Source organism: Bombus bifarius, unplaced genomic scaffold (assembly GCF_011952205.1).
Source record: "Bombus bifarius isolate JDL3187 unplaced genomic scaffold, Bbif_JDL3187 scf7180000008206, whole genome shotgun sequence".
NCBI lineage: Eukaryota > Metazoa > Arthropoda > Insecta > Hymenoptera > Apidae > Bombus > Bombus bifarius.
In genome coordinates this window covers 610,389-627,929 of record NW_022884510.1, presented here as the reverse complement: position 1 = coordinate 627,929, position 17,541 = coordinate 610,389, and the positions used below count along the sequence as shown (strand labels likewise).

At 36.8% G+C, this 17,541-nt stretch overlaps 1 protein-coding gene across 3 annotated transcripts in view; it reads right to left on the bottom strand.

Moving 5' to 3' along the window:
• LOC117210486 (ribosomal protein S6 kinase alpha-5-like) overlaps positions 1–16,635 on the bottom strand; it is a 56,248-nt gene extending 39,613 nt beyond the window's left edge. Inside the window, exons 1-2 of one of the 3 annotated variants that reach the window (XM_033453556.1) lie at positions 16,146–16,635; positions 3,230–3,905 (exon numbers count right to left, since the gene is read on the bottom strand). In XM_033453556.1, coding sequence (XP_033309447.1) covers positions 3,230–3,470 — 241 coding nt within the window. In that variant the 5' untranslated portion in view covers positions 3,471–3,905; positions 16,146–16,635. Of the gene's footprint in view, positions 1–3,229; positions 3,906–12,365; positions 14,654–16,145 lie in introns of those variants that run through there. The other 2 variants (XM_033453555.1, XM_033453557.1) reach the window with 2 other exon arrangements.
• Between the last annotated feature and the right edge of the window lie 906 nt (positions 16,636–17,541).

Here is a 17,541-nt window from a genome sequence, read left to right as displayed (position 1 = left end):
TCTTTCGAAAATATATTTTAATCGACGAGTTAAACTTCTAACGATCTGAAATCTTTGCTCGCGTCAGTCAAGGAAAAGTACACGTCAGTTGCGGTATGATATCGTTCCTTGGCCATATATTTACTCTCCGAGGTATTCGATATCTCGAAAATTCTGTACGTTAAAAAGTGTGTCTCGTCAACTTGTTCGAAATCGGAGTATTGAATTCGCTTAGGGGTATGTATTTTTTCGAGGTCCGGTTTTAGCTGGGAATATTCTTTACGGGGTAATTTGAGGTGTCTACGGCGTGCAACTGTACCAAAGCATTTTTGCTACGCCCTTCGGACGTTCCAGAATGCTTGGAACATGGTGTTGAGGAGTTGTAACAGGTGTTCGAGTATCGCGAGAGGTTTAAGAGAGCTTAAGATATTCATCTTCGATATAACGTTCACGTACGTTTAAAATTCACGAAAGATCGTCGTTTAACTCGTTCTTGCGTAACTATACTTTTACTCTGTCGCGCTATTAAATCGTTAACTTGTTCGACTCGATTAGTATTTATGGCAATTAAATTTATAATTCCTTTTATATAAAATAACGATCTATAATTTGAGAGACGAATGTAGTTGATCGAGCGAATATGCGTCGACACGATCGTAGAATGTTCGATTGTAAATTGATTTACAAAAATCCGAATAACAACGAATCGTTGTTGTTTTTTTATTTCGTCGTCGCGATCAGATAACATTTCGGATAATAGCGTTTCGAGTGCACTCAGTTAGCTTTGTTGCAACTAATTTCAAGTACGATCGCAGTTGGAACGAGCGTTACGCGATATAGTGGATTCTGTCTTTGAACAGTTGCAATAATAGAAGCGTTTGGCCCGCGATCAAATTCGGCAATTTCTTTCATCTTCGCGCTGTCGCGTTTTTGCTAATAAAAAATTAATACTTATCGTCCTACTGTTACAGAGAAATAAATAAGGAAAATTCCTATTGCGAAGAGACGGATAAACGAAACATGGTCTAAAATTAAGAGAAGCAAAAGGTAAGTGACTAAAAGATGAATCATCGAGGATCATTGATAATTCCTCTTTTACGAGTAGACACTCGTAAAAATCGTAACGGTGCCCACACGTGATCGTTTTACTTTCTAGGTACTAGAAGAGGGTTAAACGCGACGTTATACACGCTTACAGCGTGACTCACTGTCTCTGTGAGATAGCACGATGCTCACGAAAACGCGACCTTTGGAACGAAGCTCTATGACACGTTCAACGGGACATTCAGAACTCGCCCCAACCTAAAAGTACAGTTCGAGAAAACGATCTAACGAGGCCGTAAATTAAAATATTAAGTGGTAACGCTGATTTATACAGCCACTTGTATAGCGTCTTGTAGAAACGTCTTCTTGAATCTCGAGATGTAAATGTCATTTGTAAATTAACATTTCTCGATAACATGATTTCATTTTACTAAGATATATTACATTCCACTTTCTTTTTTTCTATTTTCTATTCTTTATAACGATCGATAGTCGACACAAACAACTATTATACGATTTGTAATAATTTAAACCAGCGTTAGAATGTTTATTTTATTCCAAAGTAAAAATATATTATATTTTAGCGTAGGTTTTGCTTCGAACTAATTATTCTACATTTCTCTGTAATTACAACAACTTTTTCCTGCAATTGCGTCCGAGATATTTAGCATAATTGAGTCTCGATTCGTTTAATCAACGCGAAATAATCACAGCGATTGAAAAATACAAAACGCCTTATTCTTTTTCTAACAACTATCTCGCTTTACGATCACGATATACAAACATTTTATGTTACATTTCCGAAATTACTATTTCAAGCACCGAAAGCTCAGAGACTTTAACGCTTGGCAAATCGTACGACCTCGTCGTACATCGATTCCACCAACTGTACACCATCGGTCTAGCGACTAATTGGGTCTACCTAATGCGAACACCATACGCTGAGTTTATTTACCAGAATCGTTATCAGAGTAAAGAAAGACAGCCTTTCGGACGCGAATGAGCCTATCGATGGAACGATTTTCGATCTTTAGGAGATTCGTTCGCGGATAATTTCGAAGATCGCTTCGCGAGTCGTTAATAATACTCGTAAGTGATAAGAATAGCACAGACCGACGATCGTTTTGCTAACATTTCTGACCAAGAATAGACTTGCTTCTTGGGTAGCGTTATTTCTTCCGCGGTCATGCGTTTATCGCAGCAAGGGTACGCGTTTATAGCTTTACTTAATTCAACGAACCGCTACGGGGATGAGAAAAGAGAGCGAAAGTTTGCGTCGACGTTTCTCGAATAACAAGAAGCTGGATTACCTAAATGTCGCAGCAAGCAAATTATCGACAACTGCGTGACTGTGTATAAACGTTCGCTGAGATCGAAACACGATTATACGCCACGCTGACCGTATAAAGTCATCTAGCCGTATTAGAAAAAATTTGATTTCTTCTTTACAATACAGAATTCGAAGATATACAGGGTGGTGGTATAAACGGAAAGGGGGCGATTCTACGCGAAAATACGGAATAAAAATTTTTCGTTCGAGGCTTTGTTTTCGAGAAAATCGACTTTGAATTTTCGCTCGGCACGCGTGCATTGTATCGCATCTCGTTATAACGGATCTCACTGTAGATCGTTGTCCCGATGGAAAAATTTAAAAAAAAAGATTAACAAACAAATTTTTATTCTATATTTTCGACGTCTTTTTTCGCGTAGTATCACCCCCTTTCCGCTTGTACCACCAGCTACCAACCACCCTGTATTTCTTACGCTTCGAAACGCTACAAGCATAGAGCAACTTTCAAATTTTTATCTTAGATAATAATGAGGAACTCGTGAGTTGAATTAAATCGAACCTCTTTCGTTGTCTGTATCGGTGTATCCATTTATTTTTATAATACTACGTTAAAAGAAACGCACGAAACATTGATAATTCTAGCGTAAAAAATTGTCCTATATTTCGATGGTGTTATTCCATTTATCTTAGTCAAACTACGTTAAAAGATACGCTCAAAAAATATTCGATTTCAACGTAAAGAATCTTTTTTAGAATATAATAACGACCGATACTCTGATCTCTTGTCGATACGTTGACTGTCATTTCTTACTCTATTCTCTTTATACACGATCAATCGTACATCAGATCAAATAGATAAAACCATCGATAAATATAGCGAATATACTTTTCTTTGGAAAAAAAACCACGACTTACCTTTGTTCGATTTGTCCTCGTGATCGTCAGGAACCGGCTCATCCAAGTCACTGTCGTCGAGATCGTCAATGACTTCGCTCAACCCGTAACAGGTCTCCGTGCAATGCTCGATGATAACCTCCTCTCCGACATCAATCGTCTCCTCGACGATCATCTCTATGTCGCTTCCGTCCTCGAAAAATCCACTTTCGTGCACCGGGTTCTTCATGACGTTCATCGATGAATCACAAGTTCCTGACATAACTTTTCACACTTTTTCACACAACTTGGCACAATTTTACACTCGTACTGCACGCGCGGTCACTGCACGAAGCAAACACGAGAACACAGAACCAGGAACGGGTCAGCAAAGAAGTCGTTGCATGATCCGCTTCGATGGATTTCTTCTTGTCCAGATTCTTCTTGCCACTGAATCGTAGATTCTCTTCAGCGTAATACTATGCGTCGCTGATCGAACGAAAGTTCGAATCTTTATCCTTCTTCTCTCCTCGAATGAACGTACAAACTCGAATGCCTTCTCCTTCTAAACGAACTTGGAAGCAAAGTTCCAACGATTCCTAGATGCGAGGAGAGACTGCTCGAACAACCTGCTCGGTCTGCTGTCTGTCGAAGACTGAGTCATATGCGCCCCAAGAGGTTCAGTCGTTGCCTATGATTCTATTGCGGGTAGGTATACCTGCGAGGTAAATGAAGTACAGTTACAACTTTGTTTGCCTATTATCCTTTACCCGTGACAAATTGCTACCGCAGAATACCGAAGATGGATAGTTTAACGAGGGTTCAGGGTCCCAGGTATAGAAGCAGATTACTACATTGTTTCATCTTTAAGCAAGGTGACAATTCGAATTTTAAGATCGAAATCCTAGGATCGTCTGCGACGAAGCAGGATTTTGCACTAACGGCCCCTCATAAAGAAATAAAATAAAATAAAAGCCTTCAGGTAAGTAGGTAACTGTTTCCTTTTCTTACAAATTTTACTTGCAGCGACCTTTTCCTTTAATTTTTATTAAACAATTTCACCGAGGAGAAACGGTCAGAGTGCATTTTTATGAAAACAACGTTAGACGAAAAAGTATACGAGTTTGCAATAACAAATTTTATTTGTAAAAAAATTTATATATATATATATACTATGCTACGTACGACGAATAATCTTTGTCGAAAGAATAGCTACTTTTCTTTTTATTTCCAAGTATTTTTTCTCGTGGAAGAAGCTCTCGTAAGAATAATCGAATTCCAACGGAACAATCCATCTTCGGATCAATTCTATATACAACGCACGAGTGATGGTCGAGATAGACACGCGACTAGATTGCACCAGGTCGGCGAATAATGCGCTTTATTTAAGATAAAATTATTTTCAATGCGTCATACCGAGTGTCGCTACGATTTCGCGCTTATCGAATATACCGAAATTCGTGCTGAATAGCTTGCCGCAAAGGTCGAAGTGCGAGGCACGATATGATATATCGTTGATCAATCGCGAAAACGACGCGTAACTGGAAAAAATAAAAATGTACTTCCTTAACGCGCTAAGCTAAATCCTGTCAAAATTATCGCTAATTCTATTCTAATTATCCACGAACGAGAAGACGAGTCTATCTATAAAAAAAACAAGCATTATCTCAAATATATCAAACTATAATTTCTTCATATTTTCATACGTATGCTAAATTATCATTCGTTGGATTTTTAATTATTGGATAAATTTTTATTTTTACATTTAATATCCTCTCCCTTTTCGATGCTAATAATATACATATCTAATTTTCCCTCGTATCGATTTCTATATAGCAGTACACTCAATTTTTCTTCTCTATTTAATACTAACAACTAGCCAGATATCACAACGTATACTTTATTTCGAATACTTCATACATTTAAATTTCTCCGAGATACTCGCTAATAATTAGATATTTATACAGTTACGAAAACCGTCAATATGCAAAAATGCGAAAAGATGGAAAAATATGTAAAACATCGGAAACAAAGTACATATCGCTATCCCCTTTTATTCGAGTTCCAATTCCTTTATCTCTATCTCTAAGAAAAAGAATTTGCACGAATATTCACAGCTTACTAATAACGCGTTCCCGTTTACCTAAACGATTCTCATTTTAATCGTACCCCTATGATTAACGCAACATTGCCAAAAAGTCGATCGTTTCATACGTTTGGAGAAGGAAGTTTCCCTTTGCTCGACATCGAAACTCGTATCAACCTATCGTGTTTTTCACGTGTCGTCCGTTCAACGTAAGGTAAGAATTGATCGATAGCGTTTTCTCGGAGATCCTTCGGTATCAGCCAGAAACGACCGGATACCCCAGTGAGAAATCGAACGCTCGACATCCGGATGCACGGATGTAATACGGTCATCGTTATCGTAATCGTACGTTTAATCGATGAGACACGACCGATCGATCGACGCGTCCCGTGTTACGAATCGAAAGTTCGAAAGCGAGATTGACATTGAAAGGAAGGTTTAAGATCGCAAGAGAGAAAAACGGTTTGTTATACAAGAAAGAATAGTAAGATGGCTTTTGATCAATGACTAGTAGATTTTCTTCGAAGTGAAATTGTAGCAAGATGTTGAAAGCAAGCGTAAGAGAAAGTAATCTTGAAATACTAATTTAACCGTGGAAGATAGTTTGGTAGCATAAAATTCATTTATACTTTAACATTCGTTAGAACGGCAAATTGCAGAACGGTGATTAAAATACGTAGATATTTACAATCTGTACGACGTACAAGAACTGAAAGTTTGAAAGCGAAATAAAAATCAAGTCTAAGGAGAACACGTGTTAAGAAATACTTAATTATCGAGAAACAGTAATTCTTGTTCGTCAAAGTGCCGAGTCATAGAATTGTTTAACGCAGGCTTAAATTATCTTAATTCCTAATTTACGATAAGAAAACTACCTGAGTGTACAGATTTAAATATTTTCAAAACTTAATATACCAAGGGTCGACCGGACAACCAAAAGTATAGTATAATAAAGTTAGAAGCTGCACAATAAAAGTCCCACATATTGCCGTGTAAGGAAAGACATACACATGTAAAGCGCTTTTAACTAAAATCTGTCATGGCTTATTCTCGGCAGTATTTTCGGTAATACTTTCTATAAACCCAGCACCAACGTTGTACCTTTCCCTTGCTTAGCAAAGTAATAAAGAAATAAATAAAATAAACTACCCCCAAGGCAATAAACGCGTCAATACAAATCTGGGTAATTCCGTACCTAGCCATTGTACCGAGTATCCGATTTGAACTACCTGAGACAATACCAAACGTACGAAGAAACAGTTATTTAGCTGAATAGAAGGAACACGAATGCTACGATGAAGAACGTATTCGCAACATATATCTACTCGCGCATTTTTCAAATATTTATCGTATCGACGATAACACTGACGATATTTGATGCTATAATATTAAAAGAAAAATACGTAGAACGAAATATCGAAAAATATAGAATTGTTGCCATGAAAACTTTTAACACGCAAATAAAACTACTGCTAACGATAAAATAAGAAATTCACGTCTGACGTGATCGTATCAATATTATAAAGTAAATATCTAGAATTATTGCTATGGAATGTCCTTAATATACAGGGTGGTTGGTAGTTGGTGGTACAAGGTGAAAGGGGGTGATTCTACGCGAAAAAGAAATCGAAAATATAGAATAAAAATTAAAAAAAATTTTTTTTTTAATTTTTCCATCGAGACAACGATCTACAGTGAGATCCGTTATAACGAGACGTGATACAATGCACGCGTACCGAGCGAAAATTCAAAGTCGATTTTCTCGAAAACAAAGCCTCGAACGAAAAATTTTTATTCCGTATTTTCGACTTCTTTTCTCGCGTAGAATCACCCCCTTTCCGCTTGTACCACCAGCTACCAACCACCCTGTAGAACTACCGATATTAACAAATAACATTTTAACTTTTTATTCCAATGATTGATGCTAATGGTCATTAGTGCTATCACAGTATGTAAGATTTCTGCAGTTTCCTGCGATATGAAAACTCTAGTGTTCATCTATCAAAAGCCGGATTTAACGAGACAAGCAGAATGACAGACTCAACTTCGAAACATCGTTCACATTTCCTGATAATGATTCCGCGTAATTTACTTAAATTACCGTTTTATTAACAGCTATTACATTGCTACAATTAAAATGAAATTTCTCGCTGGATACATTGCTTAACCGTGTAAAATCACGATTCAATCTACCATCGAGAACCTAATAACACTGTCTGTTAATCATAATTTCGTTCGTAGCTGTTTCATTGTCTTATTAAACCGTATTTCATACGTGTAGTGAACTACTTATTACACTAATGGATTCAAGAAAGTTTAGTACGATATAAGAGTTGGAATTAAATTTTTCCAATCACTAATTGTGAAAACTCTAATTTCACTACTATTCAGTTTCTTCTTGTAAAAATGTTCAAGTTGCGAGCATTCTATTTCATCGTATACCGTATCTTTCAATATCGTTATTGCATTAACAAAATTTTATAGAACGAAATATATGTCGGAGATGAAACGACAGCGGGATTTCCCGTCCGTAATGTTGGGAAAACCCCCAACACACTAGTCCAGACTTTTACTACAGCCGCCCTTAAGCAATAGAAATAACAAATAGTCTTAATGTTCCAATCTGACTTTACGACGATGGGTTTGGGCTCGAAGTGACATAGCGGGTCACTAGACGTAGCCACGGTCACGCGAGGGGCATGTACCTGACAGAGGTATGAAATGATTATATGGCTCTCCTTAAAGGCAAAGATTAACCCGAGAAGCGGAAACAGGAATATATAAGCCTCTTTTGGATTAAGAGAGTTAGAGTGTTAGAGTCGTTGGACAAATTGTCGATTGAGCTATCCGAATCGAGTAGTACGTTGATACTTGTCCTCCCGCGGATCGTGGATTCGTTATCGAACCTGAATTCGTCGTCACCATCATCTCGATCATCCTATTGCCATTACTCATAGCCTCTTGTAGCGTCCACATTCGTACTGATAAATATTGGCTACATTCGCGACGGTAAAGTAAGTAAAGGTATTTGCATCGCACGTGTATATCTCTAGATTTCTCATAAATTAATAAAAATTCACAATCGAATCGTCGATGTTACGTATTCTACGATTTTTAACGATACTTTTCGAGATAGCGTAATAAAAGCTCAGGGTTGTAACATCGATTCTCAAACGTGAAACTATCATAAAATAATGACTAGAAAGAAATGTCGTATCTCACTTATCATCGACGCCGGTTACATCACACCGCAAAATACATATTCCTCGAAATTCACGTGTCATCCTATCTTTTGCTCTACCTTGACACGCTAGTTAAACGTGATTTAATCTTTCCGAGTTTTCTCTCTCGAATGAAATTTCTTAAATAGAAATTATTATCCAGGTAATAACAATCGTTTATCTCAAACATTTTGAGGCAAAGTTTCAGTAAATTTAAAGTATATACTGTTTATTAAAAACAAGGCTTGCTACGCGTGATATCATACTCTGTGCAACAGGCTCGAATCGCGAAAAATAAGTAAACATACCTGGGCGAAACGGGTAGGGAAGACAAAGTCTATTCCCAATGCTAAGATATTGCAAAACAGGTATTAGGTTTATCAGGTCAGATTGACACGTTCACGCCGGCGCGTACCACCGGTGACTCACGCTTCGACGTCCCATCAGACGGCGCGTACCACCAAAAACGTAACGTTCGTTTGGTAACTAGGAAAAACTGCCAAAACAGTTGAAAATTTAAGTAATGGAAATTTAACGTATATTAATTAAAAACAAAAAAGTAGGATTTATCTTGTTTCATCTCGATGTTATAAACATAACTTAGAAAACAAAAATTCGATAGCAAAAGCATACAAATTCGATATTATAAAGTTATTATAAACATGAATACGAGCGTGGCCCCTGCGGCGAGAAACACACATGGCAACGCCGGCGTGAACGTGTTAAATATTTTCTACATAATGATAGAAAGCCATCCGTGAGCATCGTAATTCACTACTAACTAATAGCTGAAGTTACACGTGACCAATTGTGTTTACATCTACTGACGCGACTGGGCAAAGCATTTTTGTGCGGGAAGGAGGGGGGGGGGTGAATCTGTATGTGTGCGTGTGTATATATATATATATAGGTTATGCCATACAATTTTATATAATCATCTAATAAAAAAATTGACGCAATAAAGATATCATTGATCAAATGGTGGTCTCCTACTAAACATCAAATAAATACGCTTGAACAAACAGAATTGTCAAGAAAACATTAACGAAAGATATAAAAAAGATACGTTCACATGCAGTAATTCGGCAATATTTATTTACGAAACACCTACACTTCCAACGAAAAATTTTTACGAACACGTTACTTTATGCGAAACTTTCTTTTACCCAGATTTATATTTACAATAAATGCCTTGTTACGTCTATACAGGGTGGTTGGTAACTGGTGGTACAAGGGGAAAGGGGGTGAATCTACGCGAAAAAAGCAGTCGAAAATGCGGAATAAAAATTTTTCGTTCGAGGCTTTGTTTTCGAGAAAATCGACTTTGAATTTTCGCTCGGCACGCGTGCACTTTTTATCGCGTCTCGTTATAACGGATCTCACTGTAGATCGTTGTTCCGATGGAAAAATTAAAAAAATAAAAAATTAACAAAAAAATTTTTATTCTATATTTTCGACTTCTTTTTTCGCGTAGAATCACCCCCTTTCCGCTTGTACCACCAGCTACCAACCACCCTGTATAAATTCTCAGGTTCGTTGGAAATCTTACCGATAGAACGGCGGCAAGTAATCGCGTCTCGTTACCAACGCTAATGAAACTTCAAGATATTTCGTATAACTTACATAACTGTACTCGTAAAGCATTTCTAGAAATGTTCAAATACATACGCGAACCATTTGTACATAGCGATATTTCTTAGCAAACGTTGAAAACTACTGGTCAGAGCGAGCGTCAAAAACAAGCTTCCTATCGGTGATCATTATGAAGTACTATACACAGCGTGCGCTAATTACACGCAAAGTTTAAACCTAACCCGAACCAGTGACCCCGATACACGTATCACGTGTTCCCTGTTCGAACCAGACACCCTGTAACAACGTATTAATATAACTGCCATTGCTCGATTGAACAGTGTATCACGCGAGTATTGGGTTAACCGTAACCGTATTATTCGCGTAGTCGGATACCACGGCCAAACAATCGGTAACTAACCTGCTTACGCGCTCGGATGTACCGTCGTATCCGCTGAAAACCGGTGTACGTCGACTCAATTTTCGCCACTCGGTACAACTTCTTCTCTTCTTTCATTTTTTTTTCTCTTCCTACCGTCATCGTCATCGCCATAACCTCCCCTCGCTCTCCCGATGACGCAACACGATTCGCCAATGAGCAAAGGGAGGGGGCAAGGCATGTCAAATCCGACCGAAAGTAGCGTTTCTTCGCAACGAGGCGCGAAAATCGTATACTAAAGTAATTTCGCCACGTGGCTACGAATCGAGATATTATCGAAGTAGTTATCGAGAGAAACGCGATGTTGTATTGAAATTTGTTCATTAACGGATAAAGACATACACTGGTAGCGAAAAGTAACTATGATTCTAAAAAAATTCAGATTTAATAACAATTTTGATTCTTTAAGGAGATCGGATAATATCTCAGGGAAATTCATTGTAACGGTGAACGAATTGAAAAACAACGATACGAACGAGTCCGAGAACAAAAGGATCGTTACCACGTGCTATAATGAAACTTCCTCTTTGTATTTCTGAGCGTTAATACTATATTTTATAGCACCTTGGAGGTCCATTTAGAAATCCTAACCTTATTTAAGCATACTTGGTTTGTAGCAGTATTTTAATATAAATGCCGTCGTAAATTACGATGAAAATACTATCTTGATGCGAAATAAACAAACGAGTATAGTATCGATATCTTAAAGAGTCAAAGAGATATTCGGGGTTTCCTAGAGATATATCTTGCTCGATAATCGACCAATGGTCTCGTCCAATAGCCAGTTGTCGACTTCTGAACAGCCGCTAAACATGAGTGATATACGGATACTTAAACATTTGTTTATTTTAAATAGATACGTAGCACGAAAGGTTTACCGCAAGAAATCAGTTCTAAGAATTTGTGAAGATAGCGATGGACAGTCGATAGATTCGGTGCTATATCAATTTTCTAAGTTGTCATCTAAACGTGACATAAATAAACTATGTTTCGTAATAGTTGCAAAAATTATTATTATAACGAATTATTAACAGCAGTAACGAATTTGATGATAAAAAATACAAATCTTTTCCAAATAAACTTTGCATACTATAAATTATTCGATTATTCTATTCGATGAAAAATGACAACATCTTATAGAGGGAAAGTTCATAGTCTGCAACCTGCAATTTGTCGACTTACTAATACTATTAACTGGTAAATTATCGTGCAAGAGGATCCAGCAAATATTTCGCGATACTGTTTCTTTTTATAGACGAAATATCAAATGGCTTGAACGAAAGTTCCAGCGTGGGCCACATAACCCACGCAGCATATTCGTGACGTTTATCAAATAATCTGTATTCCATGATATTACAAAATCGATTACAAAATCGAAAAGATTATTATTTTAAAGAAAAATCCCTAACGTATAAAATATAGCAATACACCACGATTAATATACTGACAGACGATACGAGGAAGTACTTTGCGATTCGGTATTCGCATTATATTCACGCGTTATATAGTATACAAAGTATTACGATATAAATAATAATTAACACGCCGATTGACGTTATGATCAAGTACCTCACGGGTCACCAACGATCCATGCAATACATTATACGAAATATTTTGATACGGGTCATCGGTGAACCATAAGTTACAACGTGAAGCGAAGCAAGATAAAAAAAAAATTCCGGCCAGTTAACGCGGTTAACTACCGTGTATTCGAAAAAGTTCCGACCGACCATGGCGCAATCCCTTTCTCTAGTTATGCAGTCGTGTTCCAATTCCTAAGAGTCGAGTCAGGCAAAAGTGTCAGGCCGAACGAAACGGATCGGCCGTCGTTATCCTACTGACACACTTTAAGTCGCGTACCTTGTACGGAGAGCAGGCCTCGGCCTTGGCCACCTTCGCGAATATCTGCGCGATCTGCTCGAACGTAACGTTGACTCGGGAAGAGACACCGTGTGGAAAAGTGGATAAATTGATTAGCCGTGACCACTGCTGCCACGTGTTCCGCTGCTCCAATGTTTTCGATAGACACACTACACACACTCACACACCGTGACACTCGCGAGCCTCGCCCGTGTATACAGGGCACACGGGGCTTCGCGTTGGTATTTATTTTTAAATATTTACTGCGCTTCCAAGGCACGTCACAGTGTTCCCCTTCATCGATACATGGAAGTTTCCACTAGGTGCAGTACCCGGGTACCTAGCACCACAAGAGCATATGGTTTCACGAGGCGACTGCTGCCTGTCTGGCCAATGTATCGTACGACGTAAAAAGGAACGTTGTACTTGGCGCAGCGTGTCTTTTCGCGTGTCACGTTCGATACGCGGCCCCGCAATCATGTAACACGCAGACCTCTTGACGTTTTACACCACGCAGTCGATCGCGCGAACCAACAACTGATAGTGTAACTACTATACAGCGTAGAGGTCGTAAGCGTGTAATACGAATATGATTTTGCTTTTCAAAAAGCTTCCAGTCGATATATCTCGTTTCACTTTCACTTCACCGATATGTTACAAGTACGATGGAAAAACGATATTTGACGTACACGAGGTTACGTAGACTACGTACACGTAGATACGACGGATCGTAATCCGCGGTAAACAAAACACCATACGCACCGGCTCAAGTCCGAAAGCCGACTGGCGGGCCTCCCACTACGAGACCCGCGAGTCACCCTTCACCGGCGACTAACAGCTGATTTGGAAAACACCGAGATCCGCCCAGTAACGGATCAACCGAACCCGGTTCCTTGCACAGTTGCGTAATACCAGTTAATCTTATTTCTCCATTTCAACGAAATCGAATTATTCGATTCGTCTCGTACGCAGAGAAATAATGAAAAATAAACTAGAGATTCAGATTTTTAACCCTTGCACATATGCCACGTAAATTGAAGTCACTCGTATGGATAATGTGAGAATATGTTCTTGTTTTCAGAGTATAGAAAACAAGAGATTACATTTAAGTGAATTTTAATTCAACAAATACTTATTTTATACGAATGCTAGAAAAAAAAAGGGTTAAATATTCTATTTTGTTATAAAGTTTCTTGGAAAAGTAAGGTTAGAGAAGGAGGATCGCCTATTGACTTTATTACCAGTTTCTCTTAGTAATTTATTGCTCAAATCGTCGACAGGCTGTTTATTGCAGTAATATTTTTATCGATCAACGTTCCATTTGCGTCGCGATCGTACCAGAATTTTACATGTGAAAATGCGACTTGGTCGAAATTTCGCGTATCGAGGAGAAAATTATACGCCATGAATCGTAAATATCGTATCCCCACCACGACGCGTCTATCCCTGCCACGCGGTTGTTTAAGCGGCTAGATAATGTTGGTTTTCGTATAACCAAGATAAGGAAGGAGCATGGTTGAGGAATATACTAAAAAGAGTTGGAAACATCATGGTAGAGGCATGCGCCTTCAAGGAACACGACATTTATGATTCATGATATGTATATACTATATTATATCGTTAGGAAACATACCGCTCAAGTCCAACTGTGTAATATTTATGATTATATTAATAAACAGATAAACGTATAGCTCGTAATATGTAAGAATATAATTGACACAAATTGCCGTGCAGTTTAAATGCCCGACCTGCATCCAAAGATAAATATCGATCGTCGATAAACAAAACGTCTATTCGATCGATAAAATTATGTTGTGTATACATCTATTGAAATCTAGACACAAGCATAACTTCCTTTTATGTATTAACTTATTATTAAATACATCCGTATGATTGGTACTTTTATATTGTTACTTTATCACGAAAAGCGGATAAAACTAAATGAAACTTAATTAAATATATTTTGTATGGATAACTTAATTAACAAATTCTCGTAAAGTAGATAAGATTTTAGTTTTTGATTAAAATTGCTCTTACGAAATATCTTTTATTGTATTGAGCGTGTAGATACGATGACCTTGAACTACTGTGAATATGACTATGATGCAACATCATTGCGTGGTGTTTTCTTCAAATTTACTTTGCATGAATTATTTGGCTATGTAATTTCTTCCTGGCTTCGTTTAAATCTGTCTAATTCTCTTGGAAAAAATCGTATTAAAAGATTAAGATATTATTTCGTAACGACGGAGAAATGTTTCACTAATTTGTGTAAATTTATATGTATATTCTTTCATGAAAAATTTAAAAGAAAAAAAATAAAATATAAAGAATCATACCTGTTTCTTAATCATTTTCAAAAAATTTCGTTTGAAAAGTTCAGAGTAGGTAATGTGCTTATTTTATATAAAAAATGGTCAGAAACTACTTTTTGTTTAGGAGTTACTGTTAATCGATACAAATAGAAAGCAACCTACAACTAATACGGATTGTCCAATTTAATTAGTTATATAATAAAGTGTAATATGCATTGCAGAAAACTAATTAAGAAAGGTCAACAGGTTTATTTTAAAATCTACCATATATGTCAACAAAGGCCAATAAACATTTCACTACCACGACCACATTGTTCTGTTTCATCAACCAACAAAGAACATCCAATATTGCTCGCTTAAAAGGCTACCACCTTCTGGCTGGCAAGCCACTAAATTTAGAAGTTCACATATGTATATGTGTCATTTCTGTTCTTTGGGAATCTTGCATCCAAATGCTTCCTTTATTCTCAGAAAGAAGAGAGAATGATGGCCAGTGTGTTAATATCACAAATTTCAGGACCGGTGTAGTATTCTTAGAACCTTCGAATAACATTAAGTCTATATGGTACGGTTTACACATTATTTAAAGAAACAAAAAAAATGAGACGGGAAAGGCAAGGATAAGCTACATGTATAATGGCAACTTTAAACTAACCATAAAACACTTTAGATCAAATTATCTAATGTTACTTTGTTTTGTAGAAAGAAATTATAGTTCATCCGAATGCATACTTTGATCTTTTTGTAATTAACTTTATATCTCTCATATTCTTCAAATCAGACAATCTTTTTGTATCGAACAACATACTGTTATACGACAAGTAGTTTTAAACTTCACACTTTTGATTATAAATTCAATTCAATTCTTTCTGTACACTGACTAACTGAGGCTTAATACAGACAAAAGAAATCCCTCGTATCATAATTTTCAAAGAAAATTCAAATCTGTCATATATATGCATTTTTTTACCTTCTTGTTATTAACTTTATCAGTCTAAATACACAGGAACCAAATATTAAATAATTAATATTTATGAGAGATCAACAAATGCTTCATATTTTGTAAATAAGAAAATATACTTTGTATCGAACAATAAACTATAACATGACAAGTAACTTCAAACCTGATACTTTCAACTACAAATTTCATTCAATATTTTCTACAGATTATCTAACTGACATTTAAAACAGATAAAAATTTCGAATAAACCACTTTTTAAACTACCATACAATCCCCAAAAATATGAAAGACTATCATTCCTATGGTAGTAAAAAGCACAACGTTTCTTTAAATATATTTACGTCAAGTGACATCAGAGGAAGTTAGTCGACGCAGACGAGTACGTCGTAAGAACGTTATCAACAATTAGTAATCAATTGCACGTTATCAAAACTGAAAGATAGGTGAGATTATGATTATACGGCACCGTGTTGAGACATAAGAAAAAATAAAAATGTTACGTACCAAATGTCAAGACGTGGGTGACCGTGTGCTCTGTGCTGGTATTCTCAAGAATTTCCGAGGGTGGGGGTGGCGGTGGCGGCTGCATGGCGTTCTCCATGTCCCTGTTGCTCGATAAAATTTCGATGTCACTCACGATACAACTCTCGATCTTCTTTAGCGAGAACACATTTCGCGAAACGATACGGGTCGATGATCTTCTGGTTCGTCGCAAAAACGTACGTGGTCTATATCTACGCGTGACACAAGATCTTTCTCTCTCTCTCTAATGTACTTACGACCGTCAAGATGGAATCGTTTTTCTGTATTGCGTTACAATACCGATCGTCCTGATTGTCACGAAGAATAAATGAATCGGTCCGAGAAATGACGCATTGACACCGTGTTTTTACATGATTGCCACAACTTTCTCGCGTCCGTGTTGACGGACAACGAAGCACGCACGTTTCAATATACTGCGCATCCACAACGCGCAATATACAACACTGAACTGGTTTCGGTTGGTGCGTCAGTACTGTCGACAGATTACCGACCGTGTGCGATATTAAATGCAAACCACGAGAGAATAGAAAAATATGATAAGTTCATTATTGATTTTTTAACTTTTGTGTTGCTTGATAGTTGAAAAGAAATACTAGAGTAAACTATGTTTTGAAGGATTTAAAATTTCTTATCTCATTTTTTATCTCTTGATAGTAAGCAATAGAATACAAAATACACAATTGTTAAGTTTAGAGGATCATATGAAGTGCTTTTTTAATAGGTTTCACATTTCATTTGCAGAGTATCACTTTTTGTAGTCATATGAAAGTACTTGCATACTATTAATCATACGAAATTTAATATCCATAGGCCTGATTAATTAATACGTAAATGTTACAATAATAAATAAATGCTGTGCAAATACTTTTTGTAACCATTGTAATTGAGAAAGGGAATAACCTGATATGTAAATTCAAAGATACAAGTCTTTTGAAAATAAGTAATAAATCCACGATATTTTGTAGGAAACGAATAATACTAGTTTGATTTTTATGTTAGTTTAACTTAATTAGTATTAAACTGGGTAACTAATGTTATCAACATTTTTTTAATGTTCAAGAGGATGAGAAAAACATATTTAATTCTAAATTAAACGGGAAGACAATTTTGATGGGGGATTGATCAACAATACATTGAATTTTAAAATTGCTTCTCTATAGAAAACAAGCAGTATAACTTATGTTTCTGTGATTATCAAATGATCTTATCGATTCCAGCGGAGAAGGCATGCCGATCAATTTTCATTAATAAACCGTTTTTTTTTTATCCTTCTCTAGCAATGATAGGGACATTTTTGCACCGAATTACATATGAATGTAATAAAGGAATGCATTTCTTAAGTTCTCATGCAGGATAC